This window comes from Nyctereutes procyonoides, unplaced genomic scaffold, assembly GCF_905146905.1.
Source record: "Nyctereutes procyonoides isolate TBG_1078 unplaced genomic scaffold, NYPRO_anot_genome, whole genome shotgun sequence".
Classification (NCBI taxonomy): Eukaryota; Metazoa; Chordata; class Mammalia; order Carnivora; family Canidae; genus Nyctereutes; species Nyctereutes procyonoides.
In genome coordinates this window covers 12,167,128-12,188,944 of record NW_026575036.1, presented here as the reverse complement: position 1 = coordinate 12,188,944, position 21,817 = coordinate 12,167,128, and the positions used below count along the sequence as shown (strand labels likewise).

Below are 21,817 nucleotides of genomic sequence, written 5' to 3'. Positions count from 1 at the left end.
AGAGAGAGAGGGGAGGGGAGGGCAGAAACACAGGCAGAGGGAGATGCAGGCCCCATGCAAGGAGCCTGATGCGGGACTCAATCCCGGGACTCCGGGATCGTGCCCTAAGCCACTAGGTGTCCAGAAGTCAGTCTTTAAATTAAAATGCAGTTTTACCATGAGCCCACCGTGGACGCCGCTGCCTCTGAGATTGGGGGCATATTCTGCTAAGTCCACGGAGCGCAGCCACTCCATCACCCGGTGGTTGGTCCACTGCTGAACTTCAGATGGCGTGATGTTCTTCTGTGAGAACAAAAAACCAACGAAAGCTTCAGTCAGGGACAACGGGATTCCAAGTGTTAAAACTGCAGGTAATAAAAAGTCTGCTTACAGAGCACAGTTACTCGACATCCCGCTAAGTGTTTACAGAGAGGGGAACAGGTGTTTACTGATCTGAATTTTGTTTTAAGGCATCTATGTCACCATTCCAAGATTTTTTAAGAGACTAGTAAAGCAGCACTTGAGGAAACCAAGCCTTTATAGTGACATTTAACTCTGTGGCTCAAAGAGGCAGGAAAATAAAATCCACCGAAGAAAAGGAGGAAGGGAAATTCAAAAACAACCTTTGGTTTTAGTTACACAGGTGGAATCATCATGGGGGGAAATGGGAGAAATATGGGAATGTAAAGCCCAAGAAGGTACAAGGCTGGATTTGAGGCTCTGAGGAACCAGAAGCTTTCCCTGTGGACCCCACAAAGAAATGAATGTTTTACACACACACACAGTCACATGCACGGGAAGGGCCTGCTATGTCAATCTCAATTACAGGCACTACCTCGTCAGACGGCCGCCTCCGCAGACAGTTCGGTTCAAAGTTATTGATCCTTAGGACCTGGATAGCTCTTTTGATACTGAGATGGTGGAGCACGCTCACGACCTTCAAAGACAGTAAGTCATCCTGCCAAAAAAAAAAAAGAAAAAAAGAACAAAAAGAGGAGCTCACTGAGCTGGCCCAGAACAGAAGGACCTTTTTCAGGGAAATTTCAGAAAGCACAAATAAAAGTAGAGCAGTCCCTCTACCAACAGGCCTCTAGCACTTGTGTTTTCAAACTTTTATTTGGTAATAGAACCCTTTTTCCTGTTTCAAACAAAATCCTCTCCAGGGCCCCAATATATTAAAAAAATAAATAAATAAAATTAATGTTGTACCAACAGAAGCCAACTTTTACTTGTTTCTTCTCCTCTAAACATATTGAGATAGGATCATGGGACCCCACAGTTCTGAAAACACAGTTTGAAAAGCACATGCTGTGTCACTGCAAAATTGATCCTCTTTGATTTGAGGCGATAAAGCAGAAAGCTAAGAGCATGTGATGTTCACTGATGATCACAGCTGGGTTTTCTGAGCTAAGGCACATCACCATTTTGGGGAAAACCAGAAGAGTATCTCTGTTATACTGTTACCCAACCTCTAGAAATCTCTAGTTGTAGATTATTATGCTTTATCTAGCAGACACTGTGAACAATTTTGGGAAAATTGTGTCGATCAATAAAAAGGTTTTGGTGGGAATTAAAGAGAAGAGAAATGAAAAAGTTAGAAGTAACAACATGTATCACCATCGATTCCTTCAAGGTGTAATTTCTCCAGTCTGTGGTTATTGGGAACATTTCAAACATACCAGACACACCAAAACAAATTATTTCAGAAGGTTATTTGGAGGGCGGTGTCAAGATAAGCACCAGTCTATTTCCAAACACACCCAGCAAATAAAATACAAAAACATCCATTTTAGACACACCTTATTGATAACACATTTCTGGAGGGTGGGGGGAGGTTAATCTGTTACAGAAAGTTTTTAAATAAAAATATTAGACAATCAGCTTAAATTCTTAAAGCTACTGAGCAAAATTAATTCCTGAATTTTTTGTGGATCCATTTCTTAAAGGCAGTGCCTTGTGATAAGACACTTAATATATCTTAATCTAAGATTGAGACACCCATCCAAACATTTCCACATGAGCTATTTTCAACTAATTAAACTCTATCACATTTTTTTAAATCTAAATACATAATGATTGCAATGTCTTGCAAATTATTTTATCTTAAGAGATTTTAAAAGTAGGGGCTATTTTCTTTTAAATCAGAAGATACCTTTTTTAGATTTTAAAAAATCTTTTAAGTAATTTTAGATTTACCAAAGAGTTGCCCAAAATAGAACAGAGTCCCATATACCCTGCACTCAGCTTCCTCTCACATTTACATCTTATATAACCATGATATAGTCATCAAAACTAAGGAATTAACATAGACAATAGAAAATGATAATTAAGCTACAGAAAACTCAAATTTCACCAGTTTTTCCACTAAGTCCTTTCTCTGTCCCAGGTTCCAACTCAAGATACCACATCCAAATGGATTTTTTGTGACTTAGAACTTCTGGGGTCAACTTTTCTAAGATAATTTATTCCTTTGTGGCCACAAAAGTGATACACAAATTTTCTTGTGATTTTAAGCCTGAATCTGCTCACATTCCTGCAGAACCATACCTATACCTAGACAGGAAGGCAAGTATTTACTGAATTTCTTCCAGGCTGAGCTACAGGGTAGGAATCTGGACACATCCTAAGTTCAAATGCCCTGTGACTCTTGACTGCTAGATCTAGATGCAGAAATTTGGTAAAGTTACCCAGTTTCTCAATTCTTTCATTCCCTCATTTGAAAACTGAGGACAACAAGAGTACTAACTCAAGGCTTGCTGAGACTTGAGTACTAATAGGAGTATGGAGCTTGAAAAAGGTGTCTGGCATACAGTAAATGTGCAATGTGTCACATGTTGGTGTTATTACAGGCAGGTTTACATTATGTGCCCACCAACATACGAACTTTGGTTCAATGAAAGAAAAAAAAATCCCATAAGATGAACCCCAAATTTATTTAAGATTTAAAAATTAGCTGTTTGAAATTTTCAACTTATTTAAAGAAGATACTTATGGTAGCTGGCTCCAGAGCCTCTCTCACAGAAGGTCGTTTAAATAAAAGCATCTAATGTCATAGGACACTAACAGTGCTATGGAATCTAGAACAAGTTCTCCTGGCATCCATCTCTCCCCACTCTTATCAAGTCCTTCTAACTCCTGGATGGAAGGATAAAAATATGAAAGCAGGGCAGCCTGGGTGGCTCAGCAGTTTGGCACCGCCTTCAGCCCAGGGCCTGATCCTGGAGACCTGGGATCGAGTCCCATGTCGGGCTCCCTGCATGGAGCCTGCTTCTCTCTCTGCCTGTGTTTCTGCCTCTCTCTCTCTCTCTCATGAATAAATACATAAAATCTTTAAAAAAAATATGAAAGCATAATGAAGGAATCAGAGAGTCTACCTCACCCTACTTCTTCACCCTCATGACTTCTGCCCTAGTGGAATGGGTCTGAAGTGAGAAAGGAAGCAGGTTTCAGGTAACATTCTTGAAAGTGGAAGGGAGGAGACAGGACAAGTCTCTGGATGTCAGATCAAAAGGATGGTCTCCTCTGAGCAGTCACTGCATATAGGAATGTGTAACTCAGAAACTTCTAGGGCTTCAAAACCCTACAGTTTATTTTTTAAGCATCTTTAGGAGATATAATTCACATCCCAGAAAATTTTTTCATTCAAAGTTTGGACTTTAGTGTCCACATTGTTGAGTATATATAAAACCAACTTCCTGGACAGCTTAGATTAGATTAGGTTTCACATAGCTTAAAAATCAGGGTTTCAAATCTCTCAGATCTCTTTGATGATCTCAGGATCATCAAATCCTCCAAATTTAGCTTAACAGAAAATATGCCTGCTCTTCTCAAATTAAGGTAACACCTTTAAACTCTGGTGGAATATTTGTGAAAACAATCTATTTTGCTCACTATTTCTGTTTTTCAGAGAAAAACAATTTTGCTCCCCCCAAATCCCAGGAGTGAATCACTTACAATAGTCATATAATGGAGCATTCGACCATCTACTCGTCCTTCGTCAAACTGGGTCTTGTACTGAGGGAGACCAATATCATCCAACCATCCTAAAGGAGAGAAATCAGTATTGTTAGTAAGCCACAGAACACCTGTAATGAATGAACAAATAAGTGAATCTAAAACCTCTTACTAGTGACCCAGTTGAAATCCAGCTTTCCATGGTTGGTTTCTTCTTCAGATCCCAGGGCTTGCAGTGCCAGCTGGAGTTTCTTTCGATGAAGTGAATGCTTAATTCCAAGTTCCTGAAATAATAAACAGAAACACTGGCTTTACAATTCTGTCAATATGAGCTGGATGCCACTGGCAAAGATGCAAAATCCCCCCAAAAGGTTGCTAGTGTTAAAGACTCAACAATCATATTAAATCAACATATCAACTCAGGCTAGTAAAATGTTGCTGAACAAAAGGCCCCTAGAAAGCCAACACCACTGCAAATTACTTTCATGCTATGCTCCATTCCTTAGTAGGCTCCTTCCTTTGCAAAATGTACAAAAATTTAAATAATTAGGATGAAATGTTAAATTATTAGAGCTAAAATGTCGGGCTCTTCTCTTATTTTTCCTTTTTGCAAAGTAAATTGCATACGTTACATTGAGAAGTTGGGCCAAGGCTGAAGCCACACAATGATTTTGAGAAATATGAGCTTAAGGTTTTTTATGTCTATACAATTATTTCTCATTAAAACGTCCAGTGGCTTAATGTTTTATAAGGAATATTAAGACCAGGTCCTTCTTGTTAAGTCCATGAGATTAAAAAAAAAAAAATGCGAAGCAGAAAACACAAAGTTTTTCAAGAGTATTTACTGGCTCCACCCACTACCCTTCTGGAATATAAAACAATCCTACGTTCATATTCTCTTTCTCAGAATCCATTGTTTAAACAAAACAGAGAAGCAGTCACCTTCTCTAGATCTTGCTGAGAAGCCTGCAGAAGTGTTTGGCCAGATGCAATCCAGTGCTTGCCAGAATTCAGGTAGGATCCCAAGCCCTGTTCCACAAGCCAATCACAAACCTGCTCCTTGGTCCATTTGGCAAATGGCATATCCAAGTCACTATAAGAAAACAATTTCATGAAAAATAATTCAAACCCAACCCTATGGCTTATCAAGGTTGGACAACTGTATACTGAATTGATATGGAAATTACCTGGCAATAACCATTTGACCATGGAAAGCTTACTTTTCAGTACATATTTGGAGGAGGAAGTGGCACTTGATTGAAAAGTTACCTTATAAGACCACAGCTTGCATTTCAAATGGAACCACAAAAGACTCAATGTGACTGAGCCAGAATGTGTTGTATGGAAGAAACGCAAGTTGAACAAAAAAGTCACTGTACCAGTTTCAATCAATGTTGTTTGAAGACTAAATTCCCAAACATAAAACACCAGGTTAGATGGAAAGAAATCAAATCTAACTTGAATTAACTTTAGCAGAATTATGATTTCTCTCCAAAAGGTAATCAATGAGAGCAACATGTCATCATTGTATATAGGAAAATGTAATCACAGCAGGTTTCTGGGGTTTTTTTTGGTTTTCTACTTTGACACATAAATAGTGTTCCTTTTTGGAAAAAAAAAAAAGTATAAACAAGAATTTTTTTTAATAGCACAAGGAGATCCTCTACTGTGTACAAAGAGAACATATGGCAAATGAGACTCTTCAGTGTTTGAAGAAAGCCAGTTTCCTCCTTGATGGCACTTGTACCATGTTCTGCGAGGGTGGGAGCGACCATGTTCAAAAGATTTAGTGTCCATGATTTGTGCTACATGTTTGCCAACTCCACCCTTTTCATGCTTAGTAGGTCACTACAGTAATTTCAAACCAGCCCTAAATTGTGATAAAGGGCATAGGAAAAGTTCATAGTCTTAACAGATAAAACATTATGTAGTCCTGATAAATTTAGGAATTCTGATAGAATTTATGTCTTTAGGGGCTTTCACAGACTCCATAACATTAATGTTCATTGGAACAGTTACTATTTGCCAAATACTTCATGCATATTAACACCTTTAATCTTCACAATTACCTTCTGGGGAATGGACTAATTAAAACTATGGGAAACAGAGGCACAGAACATGGATATAGTTGCTCAAGGTCACTTAGGTTATAGGAAGTGGCAAGGCCAGAAATCAGATCCAAGCAGTCTGTTTCTAGAACCTACTCTTAACAACTGTGTTATCCCATCTCTCTAGAGCTATCCTTTAGAGTACTTACAGTAACTATTTTCTCAAACTTAAGTCCAAGAATCATTCTAGCACAGATGCTGCTAACACTTTAGCTCTGGTTCCTCCCCTAGCTCACGTAGCCCTCATCTTCTATATGGTTTTCACCAACCATTGCAAAATTGAACTGCTCTAAAAATAATGGACTCTTCCACTAGGCACAGCAGTAAGCAATGGATTCTACTGTCTAACCCAGGGACAATACTAGCAACACTGCAGCTGCTCATGGCCTTGACACTTGGGCAGAGATGTAAAAGTCCATTCATTGGGCTGTTCTCACCTGTTAGATTGTCCTAAATCTCGAGACCAACCCAGTCGTGGCCCTGCAGTTGCCCTCATTCCTCCTCTTTTGAATTCAGGCTCAGACATGTCATCTGGGTTGAACGTAGTTGATTGACTTCTCCTAAGTCTGAACAGAAGACACAATACCACATTGCCTCATATGAGACCTGAGAAGGCCTTGGACTTTAAAGTTAATCAGAACATTGCTTATGCATGGTCAGAATAGATATTTGGACTTAAACTTTAACAGAGATCCAATGAGTTAGTAAATCCCAGATCACAATATTCCTTCCATAAAGGAACACCAAAGCCTTACAATTTCATACTCATTTCCAGCCAACTTTCCATTTATTCCTACATTTGGGCAACATACGATACAAAGACCACTCCATTTGTCTGACCTGTTACTTACTTTCCAAAGAGTTTCATGATACCTCTTGATTTCTTTTTGGAATCTGGTGATGGTGGAGATATCTGGAAAGGACTGCTTCCGTGCGAATCTTTTGGCCGGGAAGATATACCAGCCAGATCTAGGTGCTCAGCCGTCTCCTTCTCTGTTTCAGCTATTCCAAGAACAGAATACATACTTGGTGAGTTTTAAATATGGAATGATCATGACTAGATGCTAACTTTCTTGGTTTTAGCAACTATTAATGAATTCTTCATCTGTTGGTCTATAAATCAACAATTTACAAAGGGCACCCTACAAATATTAAAAATGGAACACAAATGCACATTCTGCTCTTCGGTTTCTTGTGTATAAATTAACAGTGCGTATAATATTGTGTATGCTATTGTGCCTAAATCCATTAACTCACAAATTACAACCTTTCTGAGATTCAAAGGTGTGATAGAATTGCCATATTCTTTCCTTGAGTGATTTGAATTCGTAATGAAATCATTCTCCATCTTCCTGTAGTGCTTGGTACTGTTGACGCCCTCCCACATTCTTCAAAATCATCATCTCTTTCATCTTCTTGGTGTGACGCTCTCCCAGATCTGTCATCTGATAAGTTTCTTCTTGGCTATGTAGCACCTGTTTTCTCTTCCTCTTCCAGAGATTCTGTTCTAGGTTCCCCATGCAGGATCTCTGGAAAAGCTCATCCACTTCATGCTCAGCACTAGATGATGGCTTCCCTCATATGTAAGCAGCTGATATCCCAATCTCTGGACCTAATCTCTCTCTTCAGACTTAGTATCTGAATGTCAATAGATATTCCCAATTTGGTGTGCCGGGAACATCCAGGACTTAACGAATCCACCCAATTTTCTGGAGACGTCTCCTAAGTTTTCTTTTTTAAAAAATTGTCTTATTTAATATTCTCTTAATACTAATTAATCTTCTTCCTGTTACTCTGGTGCAAACTCTTTGTCATTTTCTTTTCACTCCCTCCTCCCCTTTGGCATTTACATCAAATCCCAGTTGCCAATTTCTGGCAATTCTTTTTTCAAGAGTTATTCCTAACCTGCTGTGTCCTACTGAGAAAGGAATGAACTGGATATGCATAAATTTTTCTTTTGATATAAAAATCAGTGCCTGTTGATTCTGCCTTGGAAGAGTAACATCCAAATTTGCTACCACCATATCTCCCAGTGTTAACTCTCTTAATTCTTTTATCTGTCCCTTAATGCACAATCCCATGCTAACAAACACAAGGGGTACTGTTGCCTCAATGTGAGACTGTACACTTTTTAGGGAAAGTAGAAGTGTACAAAAAACACAAACAGTGTTTCAGCAAGATATAAAAGTTGCAGAGCTTGACTTTTCTATGAAGCACAGCTGTGATTACAGGTTATCATAAGCAGCACTTGGCTCTTAGCATTGACAATATATTTCTTCTAAGAAAGATGCAAAAACATTTGAAAATAGTTGTCTGGGCTTCATTTATCCCATGTTTATTCTAGAAACGTAAGACTACAAAGAGAAGTCACCTTTGCCGACCCACATGAATAGGTACGTGGGTATCTACATAAGATGATAAAACCCACAGGGAAAATCCAAAGGAACCTTTCCATCCAACCCCAAAGCCATCATGGGTACACAGGTGTACCAAAAAATGTTGCTTAACTCACCCTCATTTTAAAATCCTATTTTTATTTTTTTGTTTTGAGGATGTTTTTTCCCTACCATGCCCCACATTTTTAAAGAGGACAACTGAGCTTCCCTTCTCCTAAAATCACTTTGGGAGCGATTCCTTGGATATCACATAAAGAAGCTTCCTCTGGTGTCACTAAATGTTACCTCCATCTTCAAAGCAAATAAATGTCAGGAGAATGTTCCCTTAAGAAAAGTAAGTTTAAAATAATCATTTTCAGTGTCTTCTACGGACTTCTCTATTTGGCTAAAAATATTTCTCTCTGGGGAAAAAGCAGCCATGGCGAAGGAACTGCCAGGACCTGGGAGTTAGTGTGCGGCAGTATGCACTTGAAGGGTGAAAAAGCTGGAATTTAAGATGCAGGAGAGTACTGCCCTGGATGCGGAGGGGTCTGTGCACTTCCAGGTCCTCCCAGAGCTACTCGCAAGGTGTCATTAGCATGGGTTAAAACAGCATTTAGGCTTGAAAGCAAAGGCTCTACAGAGTCCATTTTAGCAGAAGGCGGAAGGAGGTCTCTGGAGTAATGGACAATGTTTTCTGATTGCTGCCAGCTCGCTTTCTAGAGATCACAGATGCCAAGAGCAAGGATTAGCTCAGTATGGAGGACAGCACTGGCAAAGGCTGGCATGCAGGGGTACGATACCTAAGGTGGGTGCACTGGCACTTCGTTTACGATCTTCAGATATCCCAACAACGCACACAATCACACGCAGTCCAATGGAGAGAACACAGGAGAATGACAAAATGAAACACAGATCAAACTCTTACTCACAAAATACACACAGTGGGAAGACAGGGAAGCACTACGCTGTGCTTCCAACATTGCAGACTCCATTAGCATGGTCAATATGGGGTTAATTTATCCACTTTCAAAACAGAAGAGAAGTTGTTTACAGTGAAGTCTGAGAGTACTGAGCTTATTGGTCTTTCCTCTACATTGGCGCTCCAACACGGAGAGTAGGGTGAAGAGCCTACATGGAGCTACCTTTACACTGAATTAAACTCACAGGAGCATTTTCTTGCTAACTTGTCCCCCAACTCATTCACCTTCATTTCCAAGAAATAGACATGCACAAACGGATGAACAAGGGAAGGGAAGAGACTGACCTTGTCCTCATTCTGAGCGAACTGAGGCAAAGGCATTTTGGCCACACGTACCCAAGTTTGGTGCACTTGCTGTCCTCTTGTTATTTTTTATTTTAAAAAAGCCACGTCCAAAGGAAGATCTGGCTTTCCGAGTGCCAAAAGGGTTGTCATCCACCGAGGCATCGTGTCCTGGAGCTTTCGGAGGGAGGCTCCCAAATGGGCTGCTTTCTACTGGACCTTTATCCTGAGAAAGAAGTAATAATAAATGTAACACAGCACTGACTTGCATAATTATGAGTACATGCCAGGTGCAACACCTGCTATGTTACACATGTGATTTTATTTAAAAGAATCATGGACCTAACAAACTGATTTTAAGATTTTATTTATTTATTTATGAGAGACCTAGAGAGAATGGCAAAGACACAGGCAGAGGGAGAAGCAGGCTCCCTGGGGGAAGCCTGATGCAGGACTCGATTCCAGGACCCCAGGATCATAACGTGAGCCAAAGGCAGATGCTCAACTATTGAAGCACTCAGGCTGATTCTGAATGTGGGATGCCACATTAGAAGTTTAAAAAATCAATCCTGAAAGTTCCTTAAGGAGCAACAGCAGCAGCAACAAAAACATATTCATCACTGGTCTAACCAGTGCTGAATATGGTATAACCCATGTGCTTACTAGAACATGAAATATTTAGGATATAGAAATTCTCAAATTTTATTTTAATTTTATTTGCCTCATTCTCCCAAAGGCATGGAAATAAGAATTACATAACCAGAATACCAGCGGTCTTATTAATTTTTCTAACAATTCCTCTACATTGACGCTCCAACAAGGACCTGTGGACACAGATTGGGCTATAATACAGTTTGCAGTCTCTGTAATATAACTGCACCAGGAGAAGCCCAACATAATATATTACTCCACAAAGCAGGCATTAACCCTAAGTTTCTACAATAGTAGCATAGATTCTACTCCAGTTATTTTAAATATTCTTCCCAAGGAATTAATAATAAAATGAGGACACAACCAGTTTCTGTTAAACACTTTTTTTTTTGAAAGAGTGTTTTGTGATATATTCATTATCCTGCAAATTACCCAACATGGATCACTGATTTTCAAAGACTATGATACATTCAGATATACTTCAAATGGAAACTAAACTTGCTATAATTAAATTTTTCTTCCTTGACTCAGAAGGCATTTTAGCTGTCTGTGAGGTCGTTGTCAAGAACCTTAATTAAGTTATACTTTTAGGTACTGTTTTTTTTTTTTAAGCTTTCTTGTTATTTGAATTTGCAATTATAGTAACATGATTATTTTAATATGATCCATCGATGCCTTTGTTTGCATGCTCTAATTTCTCTAACATCTCTAGCCTGTTTCTTTTTTTTTTGCAGAGGTGGAGAAAAGGAGAGGGGGCACCGGCTTTTAAGGTGGTTATTTTATTCTACATATTCATTGCTCGTGGTAATTACAAGTTTATAGATGTCACAATTTAATGATACTATTACCTAAGTCTCAACACAGATGTCAAAATCATTTAATCATTTATTGAACTGGCAAGACAAAAAGGACAGAGGATGACTGTAATTACAGCTGTGTGCACTGTCTGTGCCTCATCAGCGATACCTACATTACGACTCAAGGCATTCAGAGCCAATGGTCAAGGGAATACATCTGGAAGTACCCTGCCTACCAGAATGGAGCCTTTACAAAGTTAATGGTTGAAAATTAGAGGAAAGAAGAACTAGAGCCCTTGTTGATGAGGTCTTAAAACAAAACAAAACAAAACAAAACAAAACAAAACACCAAAATGTTTGCTGTATACAGTTTTTATTAAATAGTTGTTCTAAGACTGGCAATCTAGAGATTTTTTTTTGTGAGGTCTTAGGAAGCCCAAATATGATCATTAAGAATATCAATAGCCTGATTTAGAATTTGAGGTTTTATTTTTTTTTCAATAGTTTGAGGTGAAACATAAAAAGTAACTATTTTAAATTGAACAACTCAGTGACATTTAGTACACTCAGAGTGTTGTGCAACTACCACCTCTACCTAGTTCCAAAACATTTCCATCATTCTAAATAAAACCCCTTACCCATTAAGCAGTTTCTCTCCATTCCTCTCCATCTCTGGCAACCACCAATCTGTGTTCTGTCTCTATGGACTTATCTATTCTGGATATTTCACATAAATAGAATCCTATCATATGTGATCTTTTGTGGCTGGCTTCCTTCACTTAACATGTTTTGGAGATTCTGAGTGTTTTTTTTTTTTTTTTGAGATATTTAAGCAATCACATGTATTAGAAGTCAAACATTTTTACATTGTAATCTGGATATAAAAATTACCTCTGAAGGCTTCTGAACAGACTCTTTTTCCTGTTCAAAACAACAATATTTCAGATTGTTAAAGGAATCCTTTATATATTCAGAATCTATCACATACAATTCCAGAAATTAAAATAAATTTACATCTTCTTCTAAGCTACACAATCTCAGTTTCATTTATTTCCAGTAATGGTTTATTAAAAGTCTTCACTTTTGATTTTATACACTACTTTTAACCCTTCATATTCATACTTAATATTTACCATTAACAGTGGTTTCTAATACATTTGCATTGGAGAAACCACAAAGCTCTTCTTGTTTTATTAGCAAAATGGGAAAATCCCTAAATGTGAAGATCCCTAAAATATTTTTGGCTCAGGGAAACAGACAAAAAAAATAAATAAATAAAACACAGAACCAACCCCATCTGATGACTTTTTCTTCAGATTACCCAGGCTGCTGGACTTTTGCAGACTTGAAGTTCTAAAAATAAGAATACTAGTAATTAGTATTAATAATAAGTGGCTCTGGTGCCACTGTTTCTAAATAGAATATCTTGGAAAGAAACTAAAATTGTGTGTGGGTTAAATCTGGGTAATAAAAGAAAATCTGGATTCAGGCAGTCACTTATGTGCTTAACTAAATTATAACATTTAGTTATTTTAAAAGCAGAGGTGGTTAACTGTCTTGCCAATAACTCTAAATGTCCTGCAAATGTTAGAATAGCTGGAAAAACACTTAGGACCATCCTTGTGATGTCAATAGTTGAAAATAAACCAGCTTTTTTCCATGGACTAGTGGTGCATCCTTTCATGCATACATTTAGATCAGGAACTTTTCAATTTTAATTTTTGTTTAAGTTTTAGTTAATATACCAGGAACTTCTAAAATACTCCCATACTATTTACATATAATCCTTGTAATTAAAATAAACAACAAAGGTGTTATTTTTAAATAATTAATGAATTCACAAAGGAATCCATTTTCTGAATCTGGCCAAGTACTTCATCTTATAGTTCTGATCAAGGCATAAAAGAAAAATCCCTATTGCTGCCCATAGTTATTCACTTGCTATTCTAGTAAAGGCAAAGTGACACTGTTGAAACATCCATAGATTTTCTCTTTCACATAACTATCCTTCAATTATATAGAACAGGTCTCAAAAACTGAAGGCAGGAATATGTGACCAGTTTAGAGAGAGAAAAAAGCAACATCTTTGCTCTAAGAAGTAGAATATAAATATACAAACTTTGAAAAGGCAACTCTCATGTTTTGTATACATAAGTTGCTAGACATTCTGACTACCAAATAAAGTAAAAGATAATGATGAGAAAAGATACGATTTCATCTTTGAGTACTGCTCTGAAAATGGATTTTCCTAATCTAATTCACACTTTAACTTGGATAAACATAGATATTGGGCCGTTTTACTACACAGAGTGCAAAAACAAAACAAAACAAAACAAACAAAACCAAACCACACTGCAGCCTTTTCAGCCATTCTATCATTCCCTCTGTTCTCTCCTAGAGTCAAAATGCAAGCCAGTGCAAACCTGAAATTCAAAGCATTGAACTTCACGTAAAAACTGATGAAGGAAGGTAAAGGTGTGGGAAAACTTGGCATGAGATAATAGATAACGGTTAGTGAGCAAGTATTTCTTTGTTAACTTACAACATCCCATCTCCCCCACATCCAACCATTACACCTGCATTAATGTGCTCTGGCCTCAGTCACCCACTTCTCATTGTGGTTATGATCAGTGTGACAGAAGCCTCCTCCCTTCCAGGCATCAAGGACATTTTTCATATCCAATAATATAACTTACGAAAGACTCTCACAAGGCTGGGTTTCAACAGCAGCACTAAGGATTATTTTTCCATCACTAAAATGGAAAATAAAAAGAAAAGGAATTTATGTGCTTCACAAGTAAAAGACCATATAAAAGACTATATAGATTCTAAATGAACAGGATTGTCAAAAAAAAAAAAATTTTTTTTTTTGCTAAGGAAGCAATTTCTCTCTCTTTTAAAACATTTTTTTTTTTTAAATGTAGGCTCCATGCCCTGTGTGGGGCTTGAACTCACTACCTGAATGTCAAGACCTGAGGTGAGATAAGAGTCAGCTGCTGAACCGAATGAGCCTCCTACGAGCTCCTCTCTTTTAAAATATTCTATTATATATTTTTTTATTTGGCTTGTTTATAAGTAATGAGAATATGATCCCTCAAAATTCTACTTGTCAACGGAGAAATTACTGTATCCCTTTTCTGAATCCTTCAGAGCCATCTTCCAAACAGCCTCAGGTACATGACTGTCACTATGGGGCTTGCAACCCACTGACAGTCCCCTATAATCTAGGACATACAACTCAAGTGCCCTAAAATCCTTCTCTAACCTGACTACCACACCTCCCCAGCTTCAGCTCCTATGACTTCTTGCTTTGCACCTTTTATTTCAATAATACAGAACTGAGTGCAGGTCCCTTGGCATATGCCTTACTGTTTCTTGCCTTTCTGAGTAAAATCTGTGTCTGTAAATACACACAATGGACCCTTGTGTTTCCTTGATCTACTTTGTGGAACATTTATATTGCAATGTTAGGTCATAAATGACATACTTTTCTTCAAAGGATGTCTCTGGTTGAGGAGGCAATTTTGCTTTTTCAGAAGTTTCCAAGCTCTTAGATGCTGGCAATAATGATGGGATCGAAACTTGCAAGATGCTGCTGTGGAACTGCAATGTTATTACAGAAAGTCAAAAATCCGTCATGCAAGGAATAAGTCATAAAGAAAAAAAAAAGATAATTAAATGGTCTATCAGTGAAATTTCATACACTCTGTTTAGAATACTTCTTATATTCATAAAATGGTCTCAGGATATAAACATCAACAAGTATTAATCAGTGAAAACATTCTGGAGGAAGGTCATTTTGGGACTTGGTTTTCAATAAACATAATACCAACAAGTAAGTCAACAGTTGATCCTACAACTTTAAGACCAAGTTAAAATCTTGGTTCTAACCTTAGGTAAGTCACTTAACTGGGCATCAGTTTTTATCCTCTATAAAATGAGAATGACAATGCCTACCTTTACAGGGTTGTCATGATTTAAGAGGAGATTTGGATAAAGTGCTTTGTAAATACACCTTTGTTTTCACTTTCTTTTTTTAAAAAAGATTTATTTATTTAATTAGTTATTTGAGAGAGAGAGAGAGAGCACACGCAGGGGAAGACACACACACAGAGAGAGAGAGAGAGACAGAGAAAGAGACAGAGAGAGAGAGAGAGAGAGAGGGAGAAGTAGACTCCCTGCTGAAGAGGGACCACTCTGGGCTCAATCCCAGGATCCTGGGATCATGACCTGAGCTGAAGGCAGACACTTAGCCGAATGAGCCACCCAGGCACCTCTTCACTTTATTTTCTACCACTAGTCTAACATAGAATGTGGTTCAAACCAGTTAATGTGTGGATACCACTAAACCACCTTGCTTAGCAACAATATTACAGCAGCAACAACAAAAATGTCTAATACATTTTCCCCAACAAATGTTTTGTGTATCCTAAGGATGGAATCTATGAAAGAAATCTTACACTCTAGTTTTAAATAATTTCTGACAACTATAGAACAGTACAGTACGAGCACATCATAAACTAATAAATGAAATATTGTGATAAAATAGTAAACAAAATTTACCTCAGTGAATTCACTTTGCCAGTCAACCAATTACTGACTGCTGTTCTTCCCTTCTGAAGTTAGCCAGGAAGGTAGGGACTCACACCACTGAACTCCCTTCTAGATACCAATCAACCAAAAACAGTCTCACCTTTGTAACCACACACCCACAGCTGATATTCAACTCACTCCAGTCTCTGAAAGTCCATCAATCCCTGAGCTCTAAGCATCCCCCCAAGCCCCATATATAATCAAAGAGACTGTCCTTGACCAATAAAGTTCACTTAGTCAATTAAACAAAAAATAAATTTAGCTTTGAGATTTTTTTTTGTTCCAGTTATTGAATGGTGGTCTCATCCCTTGAGACCATAAGAGGCTATAACATGTGAAGTCTGTTAAAATAATCTGATTGGGCCCAAGTTGGAGGGGCTCGTATTAAGCTCCATGTCAACGAATCGAAACTTAGTTACTAGGCATTGTGCTTCCAGAAAAGGCAGGACTACATCAACCCATCAGCACTTGCCTGCTCTATACAAGGTACCTGGCCCCACTCCAAGACTTCCCTTCACTGTACATAAGGAAAGTAATCCTACTTTAACCAGCCAGCAAATGCCTCACATGACTTCTTCCTGCTCCTGCTTCCTTCTGCCTAAAAAAACCTTTCATTTTGTACAGATCCTTAGAGTTCCTTTCCATCTGCTAAACTGGATGTTGTTTGATTCATAAAGCAAGGACATCATTGGCTGTCAAATGTTATTTTTCCCTTCAGGATAAATATATAGTCAGCAATTAGGGGATTTTCTTTCCCTCTAATATATTTCTTATTCCTTAACTAATTCCTTGCCTCTTTTCCAATTTTATTGATATATCACTGACATGTAGTATTGTATACATTTTTAAAAAAAGAAAAAGAGAAAACATTTTTTTCTTTGGGATGAGAACTTTTTGGATTTACTCTAAGCAACTTTTAAATATACCAGACAGCAGCGTTAACAATAGTCATCATGTTGTACGTTACACCCCCAGTATTCATTTCTCTTATAGCTGGAAGTCTGTACCCTTTTGACCATCTTCCTCCAGTTTCCCTACCATTACTTCCTTGTTAATGACACCTTTTAGCCCTCTCTCACTGAAGAGAGAAATGTTTCCTCCTTGAATTCATTTTCATTCAATTCAAACTGTTTTCTCATGATGTAATTAGCAAGAACAGATGTGAAAAGTAAAGATGCCATTTGGTTTCTTCTCACTATGTACAGTCAAATGTTAGAGGAAAGACCAAAGAAAGGAACTGTTAAACATAAGGGAGCCAAGATTGTTTAGAGAAAAGAAAGAAAAGAGAAAAAGAAAAGAAAAGAAAAGGAAAGAAAAGAAAGAAAAGAAAAGAAAAGAAAAGAAAAGAAAAGAAAAGAAAAGAAAAGAAAAGAAAAGAAAAGACCCAACCTTTCCTACTCCTAGTTTCTCTAGACAGCACAGTCCATTAAAATTGAGAAATAGTTTCAGGGCAAAGATGTAGGTTCTGTCAAGAAGCCCTAGGCGTGCCTCTGTTAAGACCTCAGGGAAAAAAAAAAAAAAAAGACCTCAGGAAGACTTGTGGTGGCTATCTCATTGAAACCTTCACAAAGATCAAAAACTCTAAAAGTAGAGGGATATTCCATAGCAGCCTTACAGAAAACTTAAAGGCTTACTGTGAAGATATTTGTGGTTATGCTTTACCTAATGGAGTGGATTATAAATTGATTCATAAGAAATTCCAAGTGAATAAATTATTACATCAAATTAGACCAAGAGGGACAGAGACAGAAGGTAGAAGGCCTTGGACCTGTACAGACACTTTTACAGAATGTAACTCATCTGCAATTTTAAGTTCCTTCTCATAGAAATGGAAAGATGACTCCAAAGGAATGACCAAAAGCCCAGAGGACTGGGCCCCTGTAAAGGAGCTCGCAACATGGGCCTGGCTGGATTTTGGAACTGCTATGGACTAATGACACCCGTGTGTCTTCCATTTTCCCCTTTGTTAATGAGACTGCCTAGCAGTTGTTACGCCTACTCCACCACCATATGTCAGGTGTATAAGAGACAGATAGCTTGACCTTTAATTTCCTGTTTTCTTTTGTTTTTTTTTAAAGATTTTATTTATTTACTTCAGAGAGACAGAGAGCACAAGCGGGGGTAGGGGGTAGCCGCAGAGGGAGAGGGGAAAGCAGACTCCCTGCTGAGCAGTGAGCCTGACACTGGGCTCTATCCCAAGACCCCAGGATCATGACCCAAGCCGAAGACAGATGCTTAACTGACTATGCCTCAATCCTGGTTCTTTAAATGGAATGGAGTGTTACTCAAGAAGCCATGCCCAAGAAGTTGTACCTGAGGAGTTTCGTAACATGTGGACCTGGTCTGAATGACAAGATCCTGGGATGCTGATGCCTAACTAGAATGAGACCAAGAGGTCTTTGAAGACGGAATGAATATATTTGCATGAGAGAAGGGTGTAAACTATGTAGCCAGAGAGTAGAGGGACATATTGTACTATTCAAATATGGTAGCACCAGTATATATGCTATCCCATATGTTCTTCTTCTAATGCAATATTTTTACTTGTCCATCAAAAGGTAGGGTTCGAGCACCTGGGTGGGTCGGTTGCTTAAGTGTCTGCCTGTGGCTCAGGTCATGATCCCAGGGTCCTGGGATACAGCCCCTGCTGAGCAGGGAGCCTGCTTCTCCCTTTTCTCCTTAATTATGCTCTTTGTCTCTCTCTCTCTCTCTCAAATAAATAAAAATCTTAAAGAGAGAGAGAGAGAGAGAGAGAGAGATAGGGTCTATGTTTTCTCTCTGTGAATGTGTGTGGACCTATGACCATGCCACATGACTTCTGAGTCATATCATAAAAGGTGATGGAAATTTGCCTAGACCTTTTCTTGGGATGCCCATCCGTAGGACCTAAACACTATGCTACAAGAAAGTCAAGCAGTCATGTGTATTTCCAGCTAGGGCTTCAGTTGAGGTTCTGGCCAACAGTAGACCCAATCATGCAACATACAAAAGGGGTAGCCTCCAGATGACTCAAGCCCCTAGCCTTCATGCCATTCCAACTGATGCCCACTGGAGTGAAGAAGAAATGTTCCCACTGAGCCTTGCCCAAATATACAAATTTGTTAGCAAAATAAATGTCATTCAACCCACCAATTTTGGAGTGGTTTGCAATAGATAATGGAAACAGATTTTGGCACCGGTTTGATATAAAAGAGAAGTAATGAGTTCAAGATTGAGTATTCCTGTCCAGTTGCTTTTTCCAAGTCTAAAGAAGTAAGGGAAATTTTAGTATAGCATTTTTCAGAGGCACCATCAGAAGTGACTAAAATCAACTTCTTTATATAATCTCACTTTATCCGCCTTCATTTATTCCCTATTTATTCTCTAATAAGTAGATTGTAATCTATATAGGATGACACTCTCTCCCATGCTTTTCCTGAATTATTTAAGCAATTCTGACATTGTCCAAGGCATTTACTTATTAAAGGGACAGAGAAAAACACACCTTTCAAATTAAGTCCTGCGAGACTGAGTCTTGACACAAAAATTGCCAAGACTCCATCAGTAGTTGAACTGAGAAAAGATCTTGTGTCTTTCATGCTGTCAACAGCATTTTAACCTTCAGTGACACAGTCTGTTCAATGTGAAGAAAATAAAATATTCAGTCTATAAATACCTCTTCTGGAACACTTGTGTTAAATGGGTCACGACTGGGAGATCCCATTACTGGTGTAGGTGATAGACTCTTCTCCAAGTCACTAAAACCCTGCACATCCAGCAAAGTGGAGATGGAATTGGAAGTGAGCAGATCTTCAAAGTCGCCATCTTGGCCTAGGAAAACACAAAGCAAAAGGAGGACAACAGCAGCTTTTCATTTATATTTCACTTTTGGAGGAAGGATACCAACTGAATAGAAATATTTTTCTCATCCAGGGCATCTGGTAGCTCAGTGGTTGAGCATCTACCTTTGGCTCAGGTCATGATCCCAGAGTCCTGGGTTCGAGTCCCACATCAGGCTCCCTGCAAGTAGCCTGCTTCTCCTTCTGCCTAGGTCTCTTCCTCTCTGTCTCTCATGAATAAACAAAATCTTTAAAATAATTTTTTCCCTCATCTTCAAAAATCAAAGAGTCAGCTTCTCCTGAAATCCTTAGAAAAATAACAACATAGCATGTAGGAAACATATTAAACTATGAGCACCTAAGGCCCAGGAATAGTATTAATACAATCATGGACTCACAGCATGGCAATCAGAAGCTAATTTAGTCCATGAGTCCTCCCATAATTTTGTTTCAGAAATGGGGGTTTTACAAATTTCAGTTCAGAAATAACCAAGCTGGAGAATTATCAGTGGTACAACAAACTAATTCTGAACAGCAAAAGAGTTATCAGGAAACAATTCAATATTCATCATTACTGTATTCTTGGGGGAAAAAAAAGCAGAAAAAAGGCAATCTTTTGATTCCTTAAGAGAATCCTTCTGTGCCATTTATTTTAATGCAGAAAGAATAGACTTATGGATAAATGTAACCACATATCCAGCCAAGCAGCCAACTTTGAGAATTTCATCTCTAGTGATGAAAAGGATTAGGTGAACAACTGTGCCAAATATTCTTTTTTAAAACCAAAGAATGATGCTTAAAACACTATTCTGTGAATACAAAATGACAAATCATATACTCATTTAAAGCTATTAACTAGACTTAGCTTTTTAATTGTTTTATTATTTATTCTAATTTCATTAATGTAGGTATTATTAGCATTCTCTACAGATTAACTAAGTAAATATAAGTCCTAGTGAAAAATCACTGTTTATAAACTCTTCATCAGAATAGGATATAATTTTCAATGGTGGTTAAAACTACCTCTTTTCACATTTTATATGCATTTTTTTAAATATGAAAAAAAACCACATGAAATTTTTTTTAAGATTTATTTGAGAGAGAGAGAGAATACACAGAAAAGGGACAGAGAGAGAGCATCTTCAAGTAGACTTCTCACTGAGTGAGGAGCTGAGGCAGGGCTCCATCTCGAGACCCATGAAATCAGGACCTGAGCCAAACCAAGAGCCGAACACTTAACCAACTGAATCACCCAGGTGCCTCAAATATCTGACTTGATCTCAGCTCACATCTTGATGTCAGGGTCTTGAGTTCAAGCCCTATGTTGAGTTCCACACTGGGCATGGAGTCTACTTTAAAATAAAATAAAATAAAAACAAAACAAAACCCCGTGAAATTTACATGCTAGCGTGATTAGGAATAATATTTACCCCTTTTCTCACAGAGAGAGAGAGAGGCAGAGACACAGGCAGAGGTAGAAGATGGCTCCCATTAGGGAGCCGATGCAGGACTTGATCCCAGGACCCCGGGATCATGTTCTGAGCTGAAGGCAGACCCTCAACCACTGAGCCACTGAACCACACAGGCGTCCCTCAAACACTGTTTTAAATGCTATGACTATGTAAAAATATATGCTAAGTCATGTGGTGACTTAATAATAAGTTCCTTTTAGATTAATAAGATCCTTTTTTTTTTCCAGAAATCCTGTTCTGAAGTAGGATTTTCTTTTTGAACTCATCAAAATTGAAACTCCAAAATCTCAGTATTTCCCAAGTACTTTCAAAAAGATTTACTACCAGTGCTTACTTTTAGAGCAAATAATCCCACCTATGCATTGTTAATGAACAAGAAAACTTTTAAAGTTCTTAACACACTTTTGTTCTAAATGACCCCCCCGCCCTCAGAGATTTTCCACACTTGAGAACGGCCAACTGAACCATGCACAAGTAAAAGAATAATACATCAAAAGGCATGACTAGGGGCGCCTGGGTGGCTCAGTGGTTCAGCAATCTGCCTTTGGCTCAGGTTGTAGTCCTGGGATCAAGTCCTGCATAAGGTTCCCCACAGGGATCCTGCTTTTCCCTCTGCCAATGTCCCTGCCTCTCTCTGTGTGTCTCTCAAGAATAAATCAATAAAACCTTTAAAAAAAAAAAGGGGGGGGCATGAGTATTTAAGTTTTTAATTCTCGTTAACATACGGTGTAATATTAGTTTCAAGTGTACAATAGAGTTAACACTTCCAAACATCACCTTGTGTTCATCCTGACAAGTATACTCCT

At 38.2% G+C, this 21,817-nt stretch overlaps 1 protein-coding gene across 11 annotated transcripts in view; it reads right to left on the bottom strand.

Moving 5' to 3' along the window:
- Positions 1-21,817, bottom strand: part of PPFIBP1 (PPFIA binding protein 1) — a 172,784-nt gene that overhangs the window by 5,375 nt on the left and 145,592 nt on the right. For 9 of the 11 annotated variants that reach the window (XM_055318787.1, XM_055318784.1, XM_055318785.1 and 6 more), the window contains 14 exons: positions 19,377-19,531; positions 14,616-14,731; positions 13,825-13,881; positions 12,421-12,481; positions 12,020-12,049; positions 9,735-9,906; positions 9,220-9,252; positions 6,893-7,043; positions 6,479-6,607; positions 4,876-5,026; positions 4,106-4,217; positions 3,934-4,022; positions 815-937; positions 157-282 (listed from right to left, as the gene is read on the bottom strand). In XM_055318787.1, the coding sequence (XP_055174762.1) occupies positions 157-282; positions 815-937; positions 3,934-4,022; positions 4,106-4,217; positions 4,876-5,026; positions 6,479-6,607; positions 6,893-7,043; positions 9,220-9,252; positions 9,735-9,906; positions 12,020-12,049; positions 12,421-12,481; positions 13,825-13,881; positions 14,616-14,731; positions 19,377-19,531 (1,505 nt within the window). The remainder of the gene's footprint in view (positions 1-156; positions 283-814; positions 938-3,933; positions 4,023-4,105; positions 4,218-4,875; positions 5,027-6,478; positions 6,608-6,892; positions 7,044-9,219; positions 9,253-9,734; positions 9,907-12,019; positions 12,050-12,420; positions 12,482-13,824; positions 13,882-14,615; positions 14,732-19,376; positions 19,532-21,817) is intronic. The other 2 variants (XM_055318789.1, XM_055318791.1) reach the window with 1 other exon arrangement.